This window comes from Gracilinanus agilis, chromosome 4 (assembly GCF_016433145.1).
Source record: "Gracilinanus agilis isolate LMUSP501 chromosome 4, AgileGrace, whole genome shotgun sequence".
Taxonomy (NCBI): Eukaryota; Metazoa; Chordata; class Mammalia; order Didelphimorphia; family Didelphidae; genus Gracilinanus; species Gracilinanus agilis.
In genome coordinates this window covers 509,900,329-509,926,115 of record NC_058133.1, presented here as the reverse complement: position 1 = coordinate 509,926,115, position 25,787 = coordinate 509,900,329, and the positions used below count along the sequence as shown (strand labels likewise).

Here is a 25,787-nt window from a genome sequence, read left to right as displayed (position 1 = left end):
AGAGCCAAGGTCGAAGCTCCAAAGTCAAAGGTTCCCTTGACAGGAAGTTCAGGACTTTTTGTAGTCCTTTTTCCATGTCACTTCCTGTCCCTTCCTCTACTTTATGGGAACCAATTGCAGTCTTTCAATTTGCCTAGCACTGCCCAGGGGCGGGGCAGTGGCCTGTGGAGTTGTCACCCACTTTAGTAAGTGACTTGCAATTCCCTTACTTAATGTTAAGGGGTGTTTAAGTTTTTGATTGATTAATTTAAAAGTTGCTGATTGATAGACAAAGAAAGTTTGATTCACTCTTCACACTTAATTGATCATCATACAACCTTGTATTACTGTGCACATTGTTCTCCTGGTTCTCACTTTACTTTGCATCAGTTCATATAAGTCTTCCCCTTTGTCATTTTTTATAGCACAATAGTACTCTTTCATAATTGTCTGCAACAATTTGTTCAGCCATTCTCTTAACTGCTTAACATCCCCTTGATATCCAGTTCTTTGATATCCAGAACTATATTTTTGTCCATATAGGTCCCTTTCCTTTTTCTTTGATTTCTTTGGGGTACAAACCTAGTATTGCTATTGCTGGAGCAGAGAGTGTGTACAGTTTTATAGGCCCTTTGAGCATAGTTCCAAATTGTTCTTTAGTGATTAGACCAGTTCACAACCCACCAACAGTTCATTAGTGTATTTCTACTTTTCCTCATCCCTGCCATCATTTATCATTTCTGATATCCCAGAGTTGTTTTAATTTGTCTTTCTCTAATTATTAGTGATTTTAGGGCATTGTTTCACATAGCTATATATAGTTTTGATGTCTTCATTTGAAAGCTTCCTATTCATATCCTTTGACCATTTCTCAATTGGGGAATGGTTCTTATTTGCTTTAAATTTTACTCAGTGTGTATTTGAGAAATGAGACCTCTATCAAAAAATTTTGCTATAAAAAATTTTGATATTACTTCATTGCCTATGAAATTTTTAGAAAAATACAGTTTCTCTGTTCTCTCATTTAATTAGGTGTATTTTTGCTTTTCCTTTGTCTGAGAGCATGGTTGCTATCCCTGTATTTTTCACTTCTGCTGAAGCATAATCAATTCTGCTCTAGGCCCTGATTTTAACTCTTTATCTCTACTTCAAGTATGTCTCTTGTAAACAATATATTGTTAGATTCGGGTTTCTAATCTGTTCTGTTATCTGCTGCTATTTTATGGGTGAGCTCACTCCATTCACTTTCATGGTTAAGATGCTATGTATTTCTATCCATCCTATTTTTCTGTTTATGTTTCTCTCTTTTTGTCCTGTCCCTTCTATAAAGTCTGTTTTGCTTCTGACCACCGTCTCCCTTAATCCACCCTCCCTTTATCATTCCCTCACCCCATATTTCTTATCTCCTTCCCCTTCTATTTCTCTGTTGGGTAAGATAGATTTCTATGCCCAACTGTATGTATGTGTGTATTTTCTTCCCTCTTTGAATGAATTCCAATGAGAATGAGATTCAAGCATTGCCCACCACCCCAATCTTCCCCATCACTATAAAAGCTCTTCCTCATGCATCTCTTTTACATGAGAAAAATTTCCCCTTCTACCTCTCCCTTCCTCCTTCTCCCAGGGCATCCCTATAATCTTTTTAGAGATCATCCTTACATAATCAACTCATACCCATGTCCTCTATCTTTGTAGAATCCTTCTAACTGCTCTAATAATAATAATGTTTTTAGAGGGGGCAGCTGGGTGGCTCAGTGAATTGAGAGCCAGGCCTAGAGATGGGAGGTCCTGGGTTCAAATCTGGTCTCAGACACTTCCTAGTTGTGTGACTCTGGACAAATCACTTAATACCTGTTGCCTAGACCTTACCACTCTTCTTCCTTAGAACCAATACTAAGTATTGATTCTAAGACAGAAGGTAATAATAGTAATAATAATAACATTAATAACAACAACAACAATAATAATAATGCTTTTAGGACTTATACGTCTTGTTTTCCCATATAGGAATGTAAATAGTTTAACCTTATTGAATCCTTATGATTTGTCTTTCCTGTTTGCCTTAGGTCTTGGGTATAAATGTTAGATTTTCCATTCAACCCTGACCTTTTAATCAGACGTGCTTTAAAGTTTTCTATTTCATTAAATATCCATCCCCCCCACCCATCCCCTGTGGATTATACTCATCTTGTAGGGTAGGTTATTCTTGGTTGCAATCCTGGCTCCTTTGCTTTCCAGAGTATTCCGAGCCCTCTGCTCCTTTAAAATGGAACACACTAAATCTTGTATGAATCTGTGCTCCATGATATTTGAATTGTTTCTTTTTGTCTGCTTGAAGTATTTTCTTTTTGACCTGGGAACTCTGGAATTTGGCTGTAATATTCCTGGGAATTTTCATTTGAGGATCTCTTTTAGGAGGTGATTGTTGTACTCTTTTCTTTTTCTTTTTTTTTTTTTAAATTTTAAATAACTCTTAGTTTCTGTCTTAGTAAAGACAGAAGTGCAAGGACTAGGCAAACAAAGTTAAGTGACTTGTCCAAGGTCATACAGCTAAGTGTCTAGAGATCAGATTTGAACCCAGGTCCTTCTGACTCTAGGCCCAGCACTCTGTCCACTGTGCCACCTAGCTGTGTTTGGTGGAGTATTTCAGTTTCTATTTTACCTTCTGGATCTAAGATCACATTTTCTTCTATTTTTAAATTTTGTTTTATTGTTTTTTGATATCTCATAGAATCATTAAGCCTCCATTTGCCCAGTTTTAATTTTTAAGGAATTATTTTTCCTTTGACCAATTATGATTTTTATGGAATTCTTCAGTGAATATTTGTGCCTCTTTTACCATTAGGCTAATTCTTTTTTTAATGAGTTATTTTCATTCAGTTTTTTTGTGCCTCTTTTATCAAGGTGTTAATTTTCTTTTCATAGATTTCCTGCATCACTCTCATTTCTTTTCCAAATTTTCCCTTTACCACTCTTCTTTCTTTAATTCTTCCAGGAATTCTTGTTGGACTTGGGTTCAATTAGTACCTTTTCTTTGAGGCTTGACTTGTGGCTGTTTTCACTTTATCATCTTCTTCTTAGTTTATGTTTTGGTCTTCCTGGCTTTTATATAGTTAAGTCCTTTTTTGTGGGGTGGGTCCTCTTTTTTTCTAGACTATTTCTTTCTTTTTTAAAAAAGATAAATTTCCCCAATTATTACATTTTATTACATTATAACAATTTTCAACATATGTTCTCCAAAATGATAAGATCAGAATTGTCTGTCTCCCTGCCCTGCCCCCTTCTGGAGATGGTAAGCAATTTGTTCTGGATTATAGATGTATTATCATGTGAAACAGATTTCCATATTGGTCATTATTGTAAGAGAATACTCATATAGAACCAAATCCCCCAAATAAGATGGAAATAAACTAATGTGAAAAATAGTATGTTTTGATCCACGTCCCTCCAACTCACAACCTCTCTTTCTCTGGAGGCAGAGAGCATTTTTTGTCACAAGTCCTTCAGAATTGTCCTGGACCAATGTATTGCTGAGAGTAGCTAAATCTTTCACAGTTGATCATGGTACAATATTGCTGTTACAGTGGGCAATGTTCTCCTCATTCTGCTTATTTTGCTTCACGTCAGTTCATGTAGGTTTTTCCAGCTTTCTCTGAAACCATCCTGTTCATCATTTCTTATATCCCAATAGTATTCTATCACCATTCTATACCATAATTTGTTCAGCCATTTCCCAGTTGATGGGCATCCCTTCAATTTCCCAATTCTTTGAAACCACAAAAAGAGCTGCTAGAAGTATTTTTGTACAAGTAGGTCCTTTCCCCTGATTTTATGATCTCTTTGGTATATAAACTCAGTAATGTTATTATAGGATCAAAGGGTATACACAGTTTTATAACCCTTTGTCATATCTCCAAATTGCCCTCCATAATGGTGAGATTAGTTCAAAGCTCCACCAACAGTATATTAGGGTCCAACTTTTGCCACATCCTCTCCAACATTTATCACTTTCCTCTACTGTCATATTGGCCAATCTGATAGGTGTGAGGTCGTACCTCAGAATTGTTTTAATTTGCATTTCTCTAATCAAGAGTGATTTAGAGCATTTTTCATATAACTATTGTTATGATTTCTTCATCTGAAAATTGCTTGTTCATATCCTTTGACAATTTGTCAATTAGAGAATGACTTGTGTTCTTATACATTTGACTTTGTTCTGTAAGAAAGATTTGAGAAATTAGACTTTTTTTAGAGAAATTTGCTATAAAAATTTCCTTCTAGTTTGTTTTGTTTCCCTTTAAATCTTGGGTACATTGGTTTTGTTTGTACAGAAACTTTTTAATTTAATATAATCAAAATTATTCATTTTACATCTTGTAATGCTCTCTTTCTCTTGTTTGTTCATAAATTCTTCCCTTCTCCATAGATCTGACAGGTAAACTATTCTGTGTCCCTCGAATTTACTTATGGCATCCCACTTTATATCTAAATCATTTAGGCATTTTGACTACATCTTGTTGTAGGGTATGAGATAATGGTCAGTTCCTAGTTTCTGCCATATCGTTTTCCAATTTTCCCAGCAATTCTTTTCAAATTGTGAGTTCTTCTCCTAAAAGCTGGGATCTTTGGGTTTATCAAACACTAGGCTGCTAAGGTCATTTACACCTGGATATTGTGTATTGAGCCACTATTCTGTTTCTTAGCTAGTATCAGATTGTTTTGATGATTACTGCTTTATAGCATAGTTTGAAATTTGGTACTGCTAGGCCACCTTCCTTCACATTTTCCCCCCATTAATTTCCTTGATATTCTTGACCTTTTATTCTTCCAGATGAATTTTATTATCTTTTTTATAGTTCTATAAATTAAATTTTTGATGCTTTAATTGATATAGCACTGAATAAGTAAATTCATTTAGTTAGAATTCTTTTTTATTATATTAGCTCAGTCTGTCCATGAAAAATTAATATTTTTCTGATTGTGACTTTATTTGTGTGAAAATTGTTTTATAATTGTATTCTATTTGGATTGGCAAGTATATTCCTGAGCATTCTATGTTCTCCAGAGTAATTTTAAATGTAATTTCTATTTCTTGTTGCTAGGCTTTGTTGGTAATATATAGAAATGCTGGTGATTTATGTGGGTTTATTTTGTATTCTGCAACTTTGCTTAAGTTATTAGTCCAACTAGTTTTTTAGTTGATTCTCTAGACTGGTGTTGGTGAAGGTGTAGCATGTGTGTCCCAGTGTGCCAGAGGAGGCTGCTCCATTTCCCCTCTCCACTGTGCCTGAGGACAATTTTTACATGCCCTGCCCCTCTGCTCAGCACCCCAGTGTGAGCACTTCCTTTTCCCACTATCTAGATTAATGGGGGGGGGGTGGCTCACAGGTGGCTTGAAGGTGCATTTTGGGCACATGATCTCTAAAAGCTTTGCCAAAGCTGCTCTAGACTGTTTTATATATATATATATATAAACCCTTATACTTCGGTGTATTGTCTCATAGGTGGAAGATTGGTAAAGGTGGGCCATGGGGGTCAAGTGACTTGCCCAGGGTCACACAGCTGGGAAGTGGCTGAGGCCGGGTTTGAACCTAGGACCTCCTGTCTCTAGGCCTGACTCTCACTCCACTGAGCTACCCAGCTGCCCCCTCTAGACTGTTTTTTGATTTTGAACTTTATGTTGAAGTTGGGCCTTGCTGCTCTGAAGATGGGGAGGCAATGTCTCAAGCTTAAGGCTTTTCTATGCTACCATTTTCAGAGCTAGTTCTGGGGGTCTGCAAGTTTTTGGTATTTCCAAGGTGCTGTGATCCAGAGAGGGGTGGTCATTGCTCTCCCAGGAAGAGCACTTGCTCCCCGTAAGCTCCTAATATTCCTCTTGATCCTGAAACTTGGACCATGTCCTCCATCCCATGTGACTGATCACAAGTGTTCCTCTCTGCTCTGGAACTGTGATTCAGAACTGCTTATGGGCAAGAGTTGCCAGTTAGTGCCAGCTATAGCCAGTGCCAGCAAAATGTCCACTGCAATCTCTTTCTGACCCAGAGCTGGTTATTCGCAGAACTCTGTGTCCTCCTCTATGGCACACCAGAACAGAGGGTGGGAATGTCAGGGGGAATCAGTTTCGTGGCTTTTTTCACTATCTTCATTTCATATAGGGATGGTTGGAATGTGCCACCTAACCCTTCCTTGTGTTTCCTTTCTCTCCTTCCTACAGCTAAAACTTGCTTTCACTCTGGACCAGGACAGTGGGATGCCTCAAGGATGTCACATCTATGAATACAAAGACAGCAACAAGTGAGTCCCATCATTACTGACATTATTTTTCTCTCCCTGCAAAGACACTCATCACAGAGAAGCTGCTCCATCTCTGGACATAATTCCTAAACAGATTTCTCAAAACCTTGTTGACTTTTGAATTACAGAGCCCCAGGCCTTTATGACAGTGTGGGAACGAACTCAGAAGTAATTGGTCTAGCGTGTTGGGCCCATGACTTCCCAGGGCTGGCATATTTGGATGGAGTTTTCCTGACACAGAATTAACCTATTTGTACAAGATGATTTCTCTCATCCTCCTCCTTCCCTCTGCCTTTCCTGCCCCTCAGGCACACACATGCTGATTCACTTTGTGGCTTTTGCCTTTTTATGGTTTCTGCAATTGAGGACCAACCACATTCCCTATTTGTTGGGTTTGTTGTGATATTTTAGCTCATGTGTATGGTGGCTAAGACCAGAGAGAAAGGAAGATCTGCTGGCCTGAGAAGGAAGTTGACATCATCACAGTCTTGTAACAGGTCTTGCTTTTAAAATCCTGATAACACAGCTTTTCTCTTCAATTGCATAGTTCTATCGATAAGCCAGTTGGGCTAAGCTTTAGCACCTCTCTTTCCCTACCTTTCTCAGTGTTATCTTCTTGTTTCCTCTTTCTCCTTGTCCAGTGAAGAAGTATGAGGGAAGGTAAAAAGGAGGCTAGGCGGGGAGGGGGTGGGGGGGTGCTCCTCATTATAACTTGAGCAGTCATTTGGAATAGGTGAAATCCTCACCTCCACCCACAGCTGTGTGAGTGCCAAGCCATCAGAGGTCTTAAATATTTGGTCCCAACTATGATTCTGGGGATGAAGCAGAGACATGTCAGCAGAATCACTATCATGTGACTCACCCTGCCTATCCAGAGGAGAAAGAGCTGGGAAGGTACTGTAGTTGACCCCATCCCCTCTTTAGGAAGTTGCTGTAAATGCTTTGACTACTTTGGTACTCCTCCATCATTAGGATTCTCAAGCTGTGACTCTCATTTTGCTGCCTGAAGAAGTAGGAAGGTGAGGGCTCATGTAATCTATGCCTTTCTTCATAGACTCCTTTCTGTGCAGTGATGGCATGTTCTGTTTCTGCAATATGAAGCTGACAACATTTTTGTTTCCATTTCTGAAATAGTGTATTGGGAAGCTCTGTTAACATTCACCTTGTTTGGTTATTCCCCTCCATATATGAGTGGGAATTGATGAGGTTACAAAGGCAGCAGTGAAAAATGATTCTAGCTCTCAAAGAGCTTCCGTTCTAGTAGAATACACAATGGAAACCTGATATCCAAGTTCAGGATTATTTGAGGAGAACACTGAAGAGACTGAGAAAGACTTCCTTTAAGAGATGGCACCTAAGCTAAGCCACTTGAAGGAAGGCAGAGATTCCAAGAGTCAGAGGTGTGAGGAGGAAGAGAATCCAGAGCATGAAGGATCCCATAGATAAAGGCACAGAGGTAGGAGTCTCAAGCATTGAATATGTGACAGGGATGGTGATGGGGCTATCTCAAAAGAAGCTTACTGGAGCTATGTGGAAAAGGGACCTTATTCTTGTTATTCTTGTTGCTTATCTTAAACCCTCCCCACTCCAACTCTGACAAAGCAGAACTTGTAGAGAGGATTCTTTATGAGACTAAGCCTCCATTTAGAGAGTAGGATGAGGCATTTGTGTTTTGTCATGGTGGCAATAAAGAATTAGCCAAGATACTGAAGAGAGGAGAATGACATGATCAGTCTTGGGCTCTAGGAAGATGATTTTGGTGGCTAAGTGGAATGTGGCCTAGAGAAGCAGGGAGATCCCCATTATTCAGATGAAAGGCAGGCAGGGAGGGCCTGAGCCACCATTGGACAGCTGGGAGGGTGTATAGTGACCCAGGGGCATGGAAGGATGGCTGGGTCCTCAATAATAGGAGGGAAAGGTTTGGAGGAGAAGGGAACAAGGAGTGCCAGTTTGGACAGCTTGAGCTAGAGCTACCTCCAGGATATTCCCTTGAGTGTCTAGCAAAGTATGAAAGAAAAGCTTGAAATATGGGACCTCTTCACAGAGACCAGAATGAAGCTCAGGACCTAGGGAACAGCAGTCTCATAAAGAACCCTCTCTACAAATGAGGTAGCAGGACAAGAGGTGCCAGGGCAGAGTTTGGCGGGGCATCCACAGTCAAGGAGCATCTGCTGCCTGGGGCTATCACAGACTTTGTCAAGGCAATCCTCCCTAACATACTCCATCCCATTTCCCAGAATTGCTGTTCCAGACATTGTGATTTCTCCTCCATTCTCCCACCCTATGTCCCTTCTCCCCATGCCCCACCAGAGGAGTGCCCTTGCACTCAAAGCTCTCCCTTCTCCCAGCAGATTGCCTCCACCATCAGTCACTCTGTTGTTCTCACTGAGCTTTACTCTTTCTGATTTCTGACTTCCTTCTGCAAACACATCCTTAAAAAGCCCTCCTTCCATTCAGCTATTGCTTTAGTTTTTCCTCCTATAATCCTCCACTTTCCCAGGGAAGCTGCTCAGAAAAACTGTCTGTGTCTGTGGCCCCCCATCCTTCTCATTCACTTCTCAAGCCCCATTTCAGCTGAGGGATGTCCTATCCCTCTGTCCCCCTGGATTCACAGCTGAAGGGCCACTTTAGCTTCTCCCTCCTATCTGCCTTCCACACTTGGGACTCATTCCTCCCCTTCATGCTCCCTCAGATCCAGCCAAGGATTGACTTGCTGTTCTTGAAACCAGACATGGCATCTCCTTTATCCACACTTTTACCCATGCTGTGCCCCATGCCTGGAGAACACTCCTTCCTCATCTTTGACTCTTGGAGGATAAGTCTTCATTTCCTTCAAAACGTGTCTCAAGGGCCCCTCATTTATGAAGTCGGCTCTGATCCTCCAGCTCTTAGTCCATTTCCACAGTCTCGTGATTGTTTACTTTGTATGTTTTGTGTTTGTGTGGTTTCCTTGGCTAGAATGGAGGCTCTTAAAGTCATGGTTTAAGTCAGGGTTTGGTCTTTGTGTCCCTAGCACATAGCAGCACTCCCTTGCACGAGGTAAGTTCTTAAAAAGCAGCCTCTGTTCAGTTGGATCAGTGAGGAATGGGATAAGGATCCAGCCAGGGACCTGGAGAAGGGATGGTCAGGGGGGCAGGAGGAGAATCTGGAGAGAGCAGTGGAAGGGAGGGAGGGAGGGGAAGGAGTGGATTGGAGAGCTTCTGGTGCTGAAGGCTGCCAACCAGGGCCATCAGTGATCTTGGAGGGAAGCAGGGTCGCCACCCAGCTGTTGAGGGCTTAGAAGGGGAGAAAGAGATGAAGCGTGGGGGGGGGGGAGGGGGAAGGCTGCCCAGAGGAGTAGAGATGCCACTTGTAGGGATGGCAGTGATACATAAAGGAGGAGAATGTGAAGGTGAAGCAAAGCGGGAATGATTGAAAGGAAGGCGGAGGGCCAGCTCTGACAAACAGCTTGAGGTACAGAATGGGAGGGAGAAGTTGGTGACATACTCCTCTGGCTCCTCAACAGTGTGGAGAAGGTAGGGCCAGAGCATCTTTGAGGAGGGACTGAGAAATAAGACTTCTGTTTGCAGGGTCCATCAGGAAAGTGAGAGGCTGGTGTGGAGCAGTGAAGGCCCCACGGAGATCACAGATATGTGTAAAGAGCCAGAGACTTCAGTGGATGCATTGGCATTTGGGCAGCTTCTATCAGCCGTACTCAGCTACACAGGAATACATGTGGAGAAGCAAATGGGTGGATCCCCTAGGGTGAGACTCCCCAAGGGATTCAAGGAGAGGGGCAGTGTATTATTGGGTCAATTCACTAGGCTAAAAATGGCAGAGGAAAATGACAACAGAACCATTGCTTCATGAATCAGCTCCCGTTATTGGGGACAGCTTTACTTGTTCAGTTAATCTTTGGATCAACCTGAAATTTGCCTTTTAGTGAGGTATTTGTAGGCGGATAACCTGTATTCTCTAAGTCTTCCTTTGTCAAAGCTTTCCCCATGCCCCTGAAGTGTAATTTCAGGATTTTACATTTATTTTCTTGGTAGGCTTGACCAATCATTCCAGCTTGTCAGGCCCTTTGGGGATCCTGCCTCTGCTGTTCTCAGGTTCCCTGACAAAACTCTTCTGGAATCCTCTGTTTTCAGGTAGACATAGTTTGTTGGCGACTGGCAATAACTATCGCCATCTTTTTCCCAAAGGATGTCACTGAGTGCCACTGCCAACATGGGCCCATCTGGGTTTGACTCTCTGCCTCTATAGGACAGCTGGCACAGATAATGTATAGGCAACCATTCTCCTTTGGGCTTATGCCACGGCAGAAGGTTTTTTTCCCTTAATTTGCCTCTGGTAAAGATCAGGGAAGGAATCCACTTTAAAATTTTTTATAAATTTTTTATATATGCATGTATTTCCCAATTGCATGTGAAAACAATTTTAGCATTTGCTTTTTAACATTTTGAGTTCCAAATTCTCTCCTACCCTCCTTTCTCTCCCCTCTTATAAGAAAACAGTTTGATATGGACTTACATGTACAGTTATGCAAAATGTATTTCCTTATTAACCATATTGCCAAAGAAAACCCAGACCCCCCCCCCAAAAAAAAAATAAGCCACAGGGCTGAACAAGAAAAAGTTAAAAAGTATGCTTAGATCTGTATTTGAAGTTGATCAGTTCCCTCTCTGGAGGTGGACAGCATTTTTCATCATGAGTCTTTCAGAACTGTCCTGTATCATCACATCGTTGAGAATAGCTGCCTTTCACAGTTGATCATCCTTACAACATTGCTGTTAATTGTGTACACTATTTCTTCCTAAGTTTTTCAGAAAGTGTCCTGGTTATCATATAGTTATCAATATGGTTATCAGTAGTATTCCATTACAATCATTTGCCACAACTTGTTCAACTATTCCTCAGTTGTCAGGCATCCCCTCAATTTCCAGTTCTTTGCCACCACAAAAAGACCTGTTATAAATATTTTTCTATGTATTAGTTCTTTTCCCTTTCTTTGATCTCTATGGGATACAGAACTAGAAGAGCTTTTGTTGAATCAAAGAGTATGAGGTTTTATAACCTTTAGGTATAGTTCTGAATGGTTGGATCAGGTCTACCAATAATGCATCAGTGCCCCAATTTTTCCATATCCCCTTTAACATTTGTCATGTTCTCTTTCTATCATAACCTATCCAATAGGTGTGAGATGATACTTCAGAGTTGTTTTAATTTACCTTTCTCTAATCCAGTGATGGGCAAACTACAGCCTGAGGGCCAGATGGGGCCCCCTGAAATGTTCTATTCACCCCTTCGACATTATTCCTAATCTGATGAATACAATGAGTAGGATACAATACAATGAAACCTTGAAAGAGTTGCCTTAGAAAGAGACTGACAGATGAGCATTTCCTTTCCTTTGGCCCCCTCTTTAAAAAGTTTGCCCTTCACTGCTCTAATCAATAGTGATTCATAGCATTTTTCACATAACTATAGATAGCTTTGATGTCTTTTAAAAATTGTTCATATCTTTTGACCATTTGCTATTTGGGAAATGACTCCTATTCTTATAAATCTGACTCAACTCTGTATTTGAGAAATGAGACCTTTATCAGAGAAACTTGCTATAAAATTTTTTTTCCAGTTTTCTGTTTTCCTTCTAGTTTTGGCTGCATTGAATTTGCTTATGCAAAACCCTTTTCATTTAATGTCATCAGGATGATCTGTTTTACTTCCTGTAATGTTTTCTATCTTGTTTTATCATAAAATTCTTCCCTTATCCATAGATCTGATAGTTAAGTAATCCATGGTTCCCTAAATTGCTTATGAATTCATCCTTTATTTCTAAGTCATGTACCCATTTTGACCTAATCTTGTTAATTGAGTGAATGTTGGCCTTTATCTAGTTTTTGCCAAACTGCTTTCCAGTTTTTTTTAGCAATTTTTATCAAATAGTTCATCTCAAAGTTTGGATCTTTACACTTATCAGCACTTCATTACTATTTACTACCATGTTATTATGAACCTAATCTGTTTTACTAGTCTGCCATTCTATTTCTTAGCCAGTATACCAGGTCGTTTTGATGATTACTACTTTATAATACACTTCAAAATCTTGCATTGCTGGGCCACCTTCCTTCACATTTTCTATTTATTGAATTCCTTAATATTCTTGATCTTTTGTTTTTCCAGATGAATTTTGTTATTATTTTTTCTAGGTCTATAAAATAATTTTTTGATAGTTTTACTGGCATGACCCTGAATAAATAAATTAATTTAGGTTAAAATGTCCTTTTTATTTATTGTCTCTGCCTACCTATGAACAATTAATATTTCTCCAGTTGTTTAGATCTGACTTTATTTGTGTGAAAAGTGTTTTGTAATTGTGTTTATATGGACCTTGAGTTTGTCTTGGCAGGTAGGTTCCCAAGTATTTCATATTGTCTACAGATATCTTAAATGGGATCTCTATCTTTCTTCACTGATAATATGTAGCAATGTTTTTGATATATATGAGTTTATTTTATATCCTGCAACTTTGCTGAAGTTAATTATTTTATCTAGTTTTTTGGTTAATTCTTTAGGATACTCAAAGTATACTATCATATCATTGCAAATAGTAATAGTTTAGTTTCCTCATTGCTTATTTTTTTAATTTCTTTTTCTTCTGTTATTGCTAAAGTTAGCATTTCTATTACAATATTTAATAATAATGGTGATAATGGACATCCTTGCCTCATCTCCCATCTTATTGGGAAGGCTTCTTAGATTATCCCCTTTTCAGATAATGCTTGCTGATGGTTTTAGATAGATACTGCTTATCATTTTAAGGGAAGCTTTATTTATTCTTATGTATTTCACTGGAGTTTTGTTGTTTGTTTTTTTTAAATAGGAATGAGTACTTTGTTTTGGCAAAAGCTTTTTCTGCATCTGTTGAGATAGTGACAAGATTTTCATTGGTTTTGTTATTTGTATGGTCATGTATGTTAATAGTTTTCCTAATATTGAGCCAGCCCTGCATTCCTGGTGTAAATCCCAGGTGGGCCTGGTCATAATGTGTGGTCTTTGTAATATTGCCATAATCTCTTTGCTAGTATTTTACTTAACATTTTTAGCATCAATATTCATTAGAGAAATCCATATGTTGTTTTCTTTCTCTGTATTGTTCTTCCTTATTTGTGTCTCAAAAGGAATTTAGTAGGAATCCTTCTTTGCCAATTTTTCCAAATAGTTTATAGTATTAGTATTAACCATTTTTTTAAATATTTGGTAGATTTCATTTGCAAATCCTTCTAGACCTAGGGATTTTTTCCATAGGGAACTCATTTATGGTTTGTTCAATTTTTTTTTCTAAGATGAGGTTATTTAAATATTCTATCTCCTCTTCTGTCCTCATAGGCAATTTATATTTTTGTCAATATTCATCCATTTCACCTAGGTTGTCAGATTTGTTGATATATAATTGGGCAAATTAGTTCCTAATAATTGCTTTAATTTCTTTTTCATCAATGATGAATTCTCCCTTTTTCATTTTTGATACTGGTAATTTGGTTTTGTTTTTTAAAAAATAGTCAAATTAAGAGAGCAACTGAATGGTTCAGTGGATTGAGAGTCAGGCCTAGAGAAGGGAGATCCTAGGTTCAAGTCTGGCCTCAGATACTTCCTAGCTGTGCAATCCCTAAGCAGGTCACTTAACTCCTATTGCCTAGCCCTTACTACTCTTCTTCCTTGGAACCAATAAATGATATTGATTCTAAGACAGAAGTTAGGGGTTCTAAAAAAAATTAAATTAACCAGTAGTTTATCTATTTTGTGTTTTTAAAATAAAACCAGCAATTAGTTTTGATTATATTTTCCAATTTTTTTTTACTTTCAATTTTATTAATCTCTCCTTTGATATTTAGGCAGAAGTATTGGATTTTGGCATTAAGGTCCTGGATTCATCCCCAGCTCTTACTTACTCTTTCTTACTGTACTTCTTGGGCAAGTACCTATCCTCCTGGGTCCTAGTTTCCTTATCTGTAAAATGAGGTTGTTGGCCCACATGACCCTGAGTCCTTTTCTAGGAATTTCCTACAAACCTCTGCCCTAACAACAGTGGGGCTTCTCAAAGCTCTTCCCAAGATACAGGAGGAGAGACTTGTTCCGTTTTTCTTGTCACACTTGTCCATCCTTCCTTTCTTCCCAGCACTCCCTAATCCTACCTCTTGGACCTAGGACCTCCTCTATGGGAAAGGAGCACATCCACTGGTGCCCTCTTACCAGGGAAGTTGGGTGGAGGCCATGACCATGAACTGGCCATTCGGGTGGGTTTGATTGAAGTAACTGCAGTTATCATGGAAAAGACTCAAATTAGGGGCATGAGAGCCATATTTGAGTACCTGAGGAGTTGTCACTGATCAAAAGACTAGACATGTTCCATTTGTTCCTGAAGAGCAAAATCCCTGGAGAGTTCCAGAGAGGCAAAGAGATTCAGAGGGAGGAAAGACATCCTAAAAACAGGAGTTGCCCAGATGGGAAATGGATCGCCTTAGGGAGTTTGTCCCCAGGCATTTATAGAGCCCTCCCTGGTTCACACAGCAGTGAAGGTTATCAAGAAGGTCAAAGAGAGTTTTTCTGTCCAAGAAAGTTCATAATTCTGATGGGAGAGACACACAAAATTCCCAGACAAGGCATGTTCAAAGAAAGTGAGAAAGGCAGTCATGGCTGAGGACATTCAGAAGCAGCTCTTGCATTAGGCAGCATTTTTTTCTTTAAAGCCTTTCCCTTCTGTCTTAGTATCAGTTCTAAGACAGAAGAGCAGCAAAGGGCCAGGCAGTTAGGATTAAGTGATTTGCCCAGGGTCACACAGCTAGGAAACGTCTAAGGCCATATTTGAACTCAGGTTTTCCCTATTCCAGGCCTAACTCTCTATCCTTTGTGCTACCTAGCTGTCCCCTTGAGCTGGATCTTGAAGGAAGCCAAGAAAGTTAAAAGGCTAGAGGTAATGAAAGAACATCTTAGGCATTAGGGACTGCCTCTGCAAAGGCACAGAGATGGGATATGGAGAACTGGAATAGCAAATGACCTGCATCACTGGATAGCGGAGTAAATGTCAAAGAGAAGACTTTCTGTTTGCTCCTATAAGTAATAGGGAGCAATTGGAGCTCACTGAGTAACTTGATAAGATCTGTTTTAGAAGAATTACTTTGGATGTGAAAGATGAACTGGAGTAGAGAATTTGAGGAAGGAAGACCAGTCAGGAAGCCATTTCAGAAGTCTAGGCAAGAAGTTATGAGCTAGGGTTGTGGAGACAAGGAGATGTATGCAAGAGATATTGTGAAGGTAGAAATGACAAGATTTGGCAAAGGAGTGTGAGAAAGTGAGGAGGAGTTCAGGATGTTGCCAAAGCTGGGAGCTTGGGGGACTGGGAGGTTGGTGATGTCTCTGATGTTAGGGAACTTTGGATGGAAAGATAAAGATGTTTTATCACATACAGGAGGAGAGGTATATTGAGTTTGAGATGTCTATAAAAGGGAATTCTTAATTCTCTTTGAGTTCACACTTGTGAAAGGGAATCCTTTGCCTAGTTGGAGCTAACACTTTAACACTAATTTAAGTACAAGCTTGAACTAGGTGGAAGAGCTCACAAACCACTTAGTGAATTCACACCCTACTTAGTGCTAGGTGAGAAGCCAGCAAGATACTTGGAGAGTTCCACCCTTTTTTCGAATTCAAACAGTCAGAAACTTGTGAGTTCTTTTAAGAGTTCACACCCTCAGAAACTGTGAACCCTTTCAATGAGTATTCACCCCTCCAGAAGGTATGAACTGGTTCCCACAAACACTGCCCCCCTGGGCCGTGCTAGACTATTTGGAAGCTGTGATTGGCCCCTGTGAAGAGGGGAGGAGACAAGAAGTCACTATAAAAAGCCCTGAATTTCTGAGGCTGGGGGGTGGGGTAGACTCCAAGAAGAGAGTTGACTCCAAGAAGGAAGTCAGCTTCAAGAAGGTCAACTCAATGAAGAAAGGCCTCAGGAGTCACCTTGAGCTCAAGTCATTGTCTTGATCTGCCTTTTAGAGGGAACTTGGGTGAGTGGATAGCTGGCTTTACCTTCCTGTCTTTTGGAGAGAGTTTAATTCTGGTTGAGGTTTAACAAGTCCTGGCTGAGCCAAGCACTGGAACAGTATTTAGTTAGATAGGTTAATGTCTTCTCTACCCTTTCGTATTCCTCTGCTTTCACTCTTTCTACTCCATTTGTAAATAAAAGATTTACAATTTTCATATATTTAGCCAAACCATTTATTTTAACACATATGTCTAAGAAGCTGGTGGTAACTATGGATCTAAAGCTCAGGAGAGAGACCAGGGCTAGATACCTAGATTTAGAAATCATTCGAATAGATCAGATAACTGAATCTATGAGAACTAATGATTTTCCTAAGAGGCAGAAATGACCCCAAAATGGAGCCTTAAGGGACACCTGCAGTTAGTAAACATGCCATAAATGAAAAACCTGAGGAGCAGTTGTCCAGATAGGAAGACAACCAGCAGAAAACAATGTCCTGAAAACCTGAGTGGAGAGAGGATCAGGAACAGGAAGATGTTCTCACAATGACAGATGCTTGAGAGAAGTCTCAGAAGATGAGCACCAAGAAACAGTCATTCCTGGGTTATTTGGGGAAGGGTAATTTCAGTTGAATGGTGAAGTTGGAAGCCAAGTTGTGGCAGGTCTAAGATTCAGGGATAAGGGAAGGAGACAAGGGCCTGCTTTCTCAAGAGTTTAGCTGAGGTGGGGAAGAGAGGAGATACAGGATGAGAGTTGGTGGAATGGTCAGATCAGGCTAGAATTTTGAAAAGGGAAAGAAGACATAGGTGTGTTTATAAGCAGCATGGAAGGAATCAATTGAAGATTAGAGAGAACAATGATGTTAGTGGGCTACAATATGATGAAAAAGACAGGAGAGGATGAGATGAGAGGTGAAAATGGATGGACTGGCCTTGGAAAAGAAAAGGGCCCTGGCAGAAGATTGAAAGAGGGGCTATAGTAGAAGGTGATTCCTCTGGAAGAGGAGGGGGAGGAGAGAAAAAAGAACTCTGCACACCTTCCGAAGAGACACAGAGACTAGAGGAGGAGGGGTCCCAGAAGACTTGGAGGCAGGTTTGACACAAGCAATATGGAAAGTGGGGTACTGGCTGGATGAGAGAGGAGTAGAACATCTGCCTTTCCATGGTGGGGGGCCTCCTTGTGTTTACATAGCATAGATTCTTAGTTGACTTGGACCATCATGATTTCCTGGTTTTCTCTGGCTCTGTAGGTGAATAGTAAGTAGTGAAGTTAGCAGGTGGTAGAGTAACCCAGGCGTGGGGATTGGCAAGTCCTGGGCAACAGTAGGACAAGGAGAAGAGAGGTTTGAGAGTAGGGGATAGGAAAGCTTTGTGGAGGCTCACTGAAGGGTCAAGAGGGGCTGGAGAAGAGAGGGGAGCCAGTGTGGAACTGGGGAAAAGACAGCAGTGAAAGGCAGAGAGTTCATGGCAAGGACAGAGGACAAGATCTGGGGCTTATAAGGCATATGGAAGACTGGAATGATAAAAGATTGTGATCAAATAAAGAAAATTTGGGACTTGTTCAGTAAGGATATGGGACACCTGTGGGTGGGTTATGATCATATCTCTGTAGCTCAGGACGGGTGGAAGAAGACATCATGGGAACTGGAAAGTTGGAGTATTTGAGGGCACAGCAATCTATACAGTGAGGTTCCTGATAATGAGGGCAGGCAGTAGGAAGAAGAGAGACTGAACCAAACCTTGACCTCACTGGGGAAGGAAGAAGAATGCCTGGGTCAGTAAATGGCAAGTCAACATTAGGAGTTTACTATGTTTAATGTGATGCTGTGCTAGGCACTAGGAATACAGAGCAGAAAGACAGACAGTCCCTGTATCCTTCCAAGGGGCTTACAGTCTAATGGGGGAAGATAGTACATAAGAGGGAGCTGAGAAGCTACAGTGGAGGAGACACATAGAAGAGGTGAAGGTACCTGGCTGAGTCGGGGAGCATAGTCGAGAAAGACCAGGAGAGTCAGAAGGGCAGGGCACAAATCGAGTGACAAATTTGGGTAGACAAGGAAAGGCTACTTAGTGAAGGTATTCTAGGGAGAGCCTGGAAATAACAGTGGGGTTCAAGAGATATTCTGACTCCCTGAATCATGACCAAGTAGTCATTCTGGGAGACCTGGAGGGAAAATATAACCTTTTCTCAAAAAGTTCATGAGGGAAATGTCTTTAGGATGAAGTCAGGTCTTGTTGAGAGCCAGAAGATAAAAAGAATGAGAAAGGAACATCCTTTTTAAAAGAAAATGGTTTTTAACCCTTACTCTGTCAAGTTCATTGCCTTCAAGGACCAAGATCAGACTATCCAGGTCCTTCCTTCCTTTACTTGTTGGCAGGTGGTCCTGTTGTATCCTGTTCCAGGACTCCTACCTCATACCAGTAAAGAGCAGGAGAAGGTAGTAGAACCACCCCTTCAGGAAGCTGGGCTGCCTTGCTTGCCCTGGAGAAGGCTCTAGAGCCACAGGGTCAAAGAAATGTTCTTTTAGATCCTTGGCACTCAACAGATTCTCTAGAGCATTCAGAACAAGCAGAGTCTAGGTTCTGACAGAATTGTGCTGTTGTCGAGTCTGGAAAAGCTGGGAACCCAGTCCACCTACCTCAGGACCAGTCAGCTTTGTTTTACCTTCAGGGAGTTCTGGCCAGCCAAAAGCTTCTGAGCTTCCCTTGTCTAGATCCCAGGCCTCAACAGAGTCTTCTGACACTCATACCAAATAGCCTGTTCTTGGTACAGGTTAGTTTGGCTGATGTTTCCAGGTCCTCAAGCTGTGCTTGCTGGCTGGAGGGCGCCTTTATTTGCCTTGGCAGTGTTACCTGTGCCCTCCCAAGCCTGGGCCTCTTTTCACCTCTGCAGCTTAGAAGTCCTTGGCCATCTTGTTGAGTGACTATGACTGGTCCTTTGTTGGACATACTCCCCAAAGGAGGCCAGGCCCTCTTTGGGAATGGCAGAGGCCTCACAGCATTTCCTGAAAAGACTCAGGCATGCCAGCCAGCATTCCCCTTCCTACCAGGCTTAGAGGCCACAGCCTGACTCTGGGCACAGTGCATGCCAGGTAGGTTTTTGTTTCCTCCAAGTCATACTAGGGTAATGAGTGCCTTTGAAAGCACAGCCCTGCTGAGCCAGACCCTTTGGCCTCATCCTCAGCAGTCGGGGGACAGGGGGGTGGAGTGTAGGAGACTAGATTTTCCAGAGCAAATTCCAAAGCCACCTTCCACAAAGGGAAACCTTTCTGTATCAGGATTCACTGGGCAGGAGGGAGGAATCTGAAATTGGACCAGGGTCTAAAAGCTTCCTACTCTGGGCTCCCTTCCTTTGCCTGAGTCTGAGATGGGTAAAGGAAATGATTTCCAACACTCTGGGCAAAGGCAGCTTAGGGTTTCCTGGCTGGTTGGTTTAAAGTTACTTAAAATATACCCATTCCATTCCAGGGGGCAAAGGTGCATAGACCACCTAGCATTGGCAAAGGGAAGGATGAATAAAGCTCTTCTGTTCTCAGGAAAGCCTTTGTTTGGAGGCTGGGGAGAGACAGATCCCTTTAGCTTCTTTGCTTTGAAAGTAAGACTATCGTAGCCGAGATGGTACGTGAGGGTTATGGATCAAGAGCCAGCCTGTGAGCCTTTTAGGAATCTACCCTTTGTCATTTCTATGGGAGCTCCCTATTATTGCTGCTTTTCCTATTTGGAATGAATCTGATGCCATTGAGATTCTTGTTTAATTGCTCAGAATCCAAGGTGAGGAGTGATAATGCTGCTGAAACCCGGGGAGAGCCGCCTTGTACCTTGTCACCTTCAGCTCTCTGACCCTTTCCAGTTCTGCGGCTCAGAGATGAAAGCAGCCCCTTGGACTAGCTGCCTTACGGGCATAATTGATCCATCATCCCATTTGTACCGACAGCACCTTATCACAAATACAAGGGAGGATTTTCACAGAGAGAAATGGGTACAAGGAAAAGCCAAGTGTCTTGGTCACAGACCCACATTCAATCCAGAGTAGAAGTCTAATCCTCCAGCTGCGGATCAGCCCAAGAATTATTCCACTGGAACTCTCACAGACCATTAGACCTGGAAATGGCCTTCAGGATCATTTGGCTTGACTCCCACACTTTGTTGATGAGGAGATCAAGGCCCAGAACAGCTAGGCGGGTCACCCTAGGTTACCCCAGTGCACACAGTGGTATGATGAGAAGCAGAGCCGGGGAATCTCCGTAGCTGCAGCCCAATGCTTCCCCCTGCCTCAGAGGTCAGCCAGGCGATACACAGCTGGATGGAACAAAGAGGGGCCGCCAGGGGCCTGTGGATTGAGTCTGGTTGTCTAGTGCAGCCTTTCCTGGTTCAGTGTACAGACTGACACAGTCCAGGGAGATTGATGGAGCATGTTGCCAAGTGTGGAGCTCAAGTTTCCTTTGGTCTGCAGTGAACTGAACTCACCAAATGCAGTGACTTTGCAGCCTTGCGGGTTAAGTACTTCCTGGGGAGGGTGAGGACAGACATGGTAACAAGGGTGCTGCTGAGGACCCAAGGAGGGAACAGAAGCTATAGCTGAAGAGCCTCACTGCCCCCCCCCCCAATTTTAGAGCAACTAGGTCAGCAATGGGTGCTGCTTCTGCTTTCTGGCCTTAAGGAGTCTGGAAGCTGGTGACACGTTTGCTTCATTTTTCATCAGTTCGGACATGTCTTCCCTTATTTCTCTGCATTCCTTTTAGTCACTGTTGCTTACAGCACAGCCCTCTCTCTTACTTTCATATACCACCATGTGTTTAGCTGTTCTCCAGGAAGTGAACGTTGTGTTTCTGATTCCTTACTGCTCCAACAGTGGGTGGTTTCTATTTTCATAGTGAGTCATGTTTACAAAGCACGTTTTGAACAGACAACCCTGTGTGACAGATAGGTCATGTGTAATCAGGTTCCCTGCTGTAGCTGAGGACTCTGAGGCACAGAGAGGCAGAGGGACCTGTCCTCAGTCACACAGTAGCAAATGTCAGAGTTGGGACTTGACCGTAGGCCTTTTGGTCTTAAGTAGGGTGCTCATTCTTTTGCACCCTGTGGTATTTATCCATTTTATTCTCCTTAATATGGTAACTTCTCCTCATGCCTCTCTGACACAAAGCTGAGGGAGGGCCAGTCTATTGGGTGAGACTGTCAGACTCACAAAAACCTTCAAATTCAAATGGGGGAGGAGGGAGCAAATGAAAGATGGATTCCAATAGGAATAAAGGTAAAGATGTACACTTTGGGCTCAAGAAATCAGCATCCAAAGTGCTTGACATGATGGCAGATTGTGGGAGTAATTGAAGGGTTCGGTTTGGCAAGTCACAATCAGTGATGAGATGGCAAGAGATCCAAGAGCAGAGGCTGGGTGCAGGATAAGAAAGGGAGAAGAATGTAGTCTGAGCAGTGACGTGTGAGATAGCAGAGGCCAGAGGCTGGAAGTCATGAGGACATAGGGAGGGTTAGGAGGCATAAGGAATAGGGGTTAGTGGGAACTGTGGAGTTAGAAAAGGTTATGATCGACATATAAAGACTTTGGGAGTAATGGAAGGGCCACTTTGGGTGCAGCCGAGTTAAAATGGAGGAGGTGGTCATGGAATCTGAGCAGATTGAGGAACGGGTGATTCGGAGTCTTTGAGGGAGTTTTGTTATGTTGTTAAAGTCCCCTAATTTGGGGATAGGAGTGAGAGAAGGTCAAGAAGCAGACCCTGGGCTCATTGAGAAGAGGAGAATGTCCCAGAGGCAGTAGAGGGTGGCCATCAAGACCTGGTCTGGAGGGAATTTGAACCGTGTTAACCTCCAAGTGGAAAAGTTGGCTAAGCCAAGAGTAGGAGTGTCTGAAAATGGCAACAGGGACAAGAAGCATTCTGATTCTCTCACTGTGACCAGTGAGAATGAGTGCATATACGAGGGGTGTGTGTGTGTGTGTGTGTGTGTGTGTGTGTGTGTGTGTGTGTGTGGTTAGGGGGTTGGGAAAGAAAGGTGTCTGAGATAACAATCAATTAAGAGGGGCCAGGACTCAGGAAGGGCCCAAAGATGGAGAGAGTAAGAATTAAGCAGGTTTAAGGGATATTTGTTAATGATGAAACAAGCAGATCTTGAGGAGAACATCAGGCTGGGCACACAGAGTAGGACTGAGAAAATTAAGGATAAAAAAGGCCAGGCAGCTAGGGCCATTGGTGGCCAAAAGTTGAGTCACTTGGACAGTTAGAAGGGAAAATGAGGGCAGATAATCCAGGGTTAGAAAGGTCCATTTAGGGGAGTCATATGAACAGCCTGGCTCAGACTGGAACGAGGAGGCAGATGGCAAGTCTTGGGGTTCTGATCCAGATGGAGGCAGCCCCAAGTGGGGCTAAGACAGAAACAGGTATAAAGGTGAGAAGGTGGTAGCTGGGTCTCAATGCCCACTTGCTGGGAATGTGGCCCTGGGGTTTCTCTTTCAAGGATAGGAATGGGTTGAACTCAATGGCCCGTGAAGTTCCTTCCGGCTCTAAAATGTGACTTTTCCGTGACCAAGTTCAGGACTCTTTTTCCCAGAGCACCTTCTCCCCAACTCTGCAATATTTAACACGCACAATTTCTACTCTCTCTAGCTTCAAATTCTCTCTTCCCTGGAGTTCTTCTGGCTCACTTTCTCCATCTCTGACTATCTCTTCTCAGTCTTCTCTATTACCGAGTCCTTTCACTTCTTCCAGGCTTTGGTATGTGGTATCTTCAAGTCCTGGAGCCTCTCCTCTTCTTTCTTGATATTCCAGGAGTGGAGGAGTAGCCATCTCATTTACTGCTCATGACTTCAGTTATCATCTCCACCCAGATGGTTCTCAAAGTTCCAATTATAGCCTCCCTGCCCCCATCAGGCCTCAGTTCTGACAGCTGGGCATTTCCACGTGGTGTCTTGTCAACATATTACACTCTTCAGATCCCAAAATCCATCACCTTATCTTCCACATGCACCCCTTCCTCCTAATAGTCCCACATTGGATGGTATGAGACGGAGTAAGTTATCATGAATGGATAGCTGACCTCGGATGTATCCTGGCACCTTACCTATCACTCTCTAAGGCTGCTGAAGATAATATAGAAAAGAAGGCATCAGAGCCTTGGGGTTAGTGTTGGGAAGGAAATCACTCCTCATGCCTTGTAGGAAAGGAGAGGCAGAGGCAGATATGATTTGTTATAGCAGAACAGCACAGCTCTAAGGAATCCCCTGTGCTGGTTGAGTCCCCTGTTGGCTGTTGGGGTCTTAGGTCCAGAATATCCCATGAGCTCCCTGGCTGACACCTTGCTTATTCCCATGACAGGTGTCTGTCTTGACAAAAGACTCCCACAAAAGGGGTTTTCCATATGTTTAACTTTTGAGTCCAACAGGTGTAAGCTGCAGCTGTTCTAAAAGAGCGGTGTGCCACCCCAGCCCCAAACCCCCCTCCCCATGGACACATCCCTTAACCCCACCAGGCCGACACAAGGGTAAGGACTGAGAAGGAAATGTTGAGAGTAGCTGCACGCCAGCATGTATAGTCATTTAGTGCCGGAGATAGAATTTTTTTCTCATGTAAAGCACGTTATTTCCACAACGAATCTTTTTCTAAAGCAGGGGGACCTTTTTACCATCAGTTGCCCTTTGTGTTCCATTCTGCTAGTTTGGTTCTCCTCCTCCAAGGTGGTTTTTCAAACTAAGACTCTAGAGAAACTTGGGGCTTTTGTAGAGGCGTGGGCTGTGGAAGAGGTAGATGTTTGGGGCAGAAGACAGAAAATGAAGAATGTAATCTGGTTTCTTGTAAACTTAGTATTGTATTTATTACCCAGAAGTCCCATCGTAGGAATTGACTTAAGACCAGATGTGCACACGGGGACAAGCTGTTCAGCGGCACCTTAGATATGGATTTGATGCTTACTTGCTTTCCCTTGGGTCTTAGCAGTCTCCTCTCCCCCCCTTATCTGCTCCACTCCCTCTATCATCTTCCAGTTCCGGGTAGTATGACAGCCCCCCCACTACACACACACACACACACACACACACACACACACTCCTCTGTAAATGAGCCAGGCCACAGTTAAGTAATTGCGGTTTAGGGGGAGATCTTTTTTCAGGAAAGATTAGTAGAAAAATTGATGCCTGTGTCAAATTGTATTTCACAGTTAGGTCAGAGCCCAGTGGTGTAAAGTGTAAAGAAGCACGTCTCTCATCACAGAGTAGAGTCAAGTGGTCAGTCAAAAACATGTATTAAGCATCTACTGTGTGCCCTGCCCAGCACTGAACTGAACACTGGGGATATATAAAAAGGCAAAAGGCAGTCCCTGCCCTTAGAGCACTCATAGTCTAATGGGGGAAAACAATATGCAAACATCTGTGTACAAACAAGATGCAGACAAGATAAAAAGAAAGATTCTAGAATTCAGAGGGGTTGGGGAAGGCTTCCTGGAGGAAGAGGGATTTTTAGTTGGGACTTAAAGGAAGCCAGGGAGATCAGTAGTTGGAGCAGAAGAGTAGAGCGTTCCAGACATGGGGGGTGGCCAGAGAGGATGCCCAGAACTGAGAGAAGGAGGGTCTTGTTTGCAGTCACTGGATTAAAGTCTGTTAGGGAGTCAGGTGTCACAAGCCTGGAAAGGCAGGTGGGGTTCAGTTGTGAAGGACTCTGAATGCCAAACAGAACCTTCTGTATTTGTTTCTGGAGGTGATGGGGGGGCCCTCAGGGTTTTTCAAGTAGGGGGAGAGGTGATCGGGCACAACCATATACCTGAAATCCAAAAGCACTGAGGGCACTGAGGAGCTTGAGACTCAATGAAAAATGTGTGGAGACACAACAGTCTAGCAGCCTCACACTGTCTGGTCACCTCATTGTAGCCTAGTGATTACTATGGCTGGAAAAACCCATTCACTCGTTCTACTGATAGCACAGTACTGGCCATCTGGCTGTCCACACCTCCATCGAGCAAGTCATTTACTCCCAGTATGGATAGAAAAGTTGACCTAAGTAGGTATGTTTGACCAACTCACCAGAATGTTTCTCAGAGGCCCTTCTCTATCTGTTTGGCCTCAACCACACCCTGTAAAGCAGCCAGGTGGCACAATGGAGAGAGTGCCAGGCCTGGAATCAGGAAGTTTCATCTTGAATTCAAATCTGGCCTCAGATGCGCCTTAGTTAGGTGACCCTGGGCAAGTCACTTACCCTGTTGGTCCCAGTTTCTTCATCTGTCAAATGAGCTGGAGAAGGAAATGACAAAGCACTCCAGGATCTCTGCCAAGAAAAGTCCAAGTGGAGTCACAGAGAGTTGGACAACACAACTGAGAAATGCCTGAATATCCTTTAGCTAGGAGTTTTCCCCTTGGCTTTCTCTTTTCTCTCTCCACTCTCTCCTTTGCTGAGGTCCCCAGCTTCCATGAGTTCATCTTTATATAGCTGATCACAATCTCTCTCCATCCCTCCAAACCCCAAAGGTTACACTTACAGACTTCCCTGTTCCTG

General features: G+C 42.5%; 1 protein-coding gene across 2 annotated transcripts in view; it reads left to right on the top strand.

The window, feature by feature from the left end:
- DIS3L2 (DIS3 like 3'-5' exoribonuclease 2) overlaps positions 1-25,787 on the top strand; it is a 334,902-nt gene that overhangs the window by 275,271 nt on the left and 33,844 nt on the right. For both annotated transcript variants that reach the window (XM_044673271.1, XM_044673272.1), the window contains one exon: positions 6,194-6,273. In XM_044673271.1, coding sequence (XP_044529206.1) covers positions 6,194-6,273 — 80 coding nt within the window. The remainder of the gene's footprint in view (positions 1-6,193; positions 6,274-25,787) is intronic.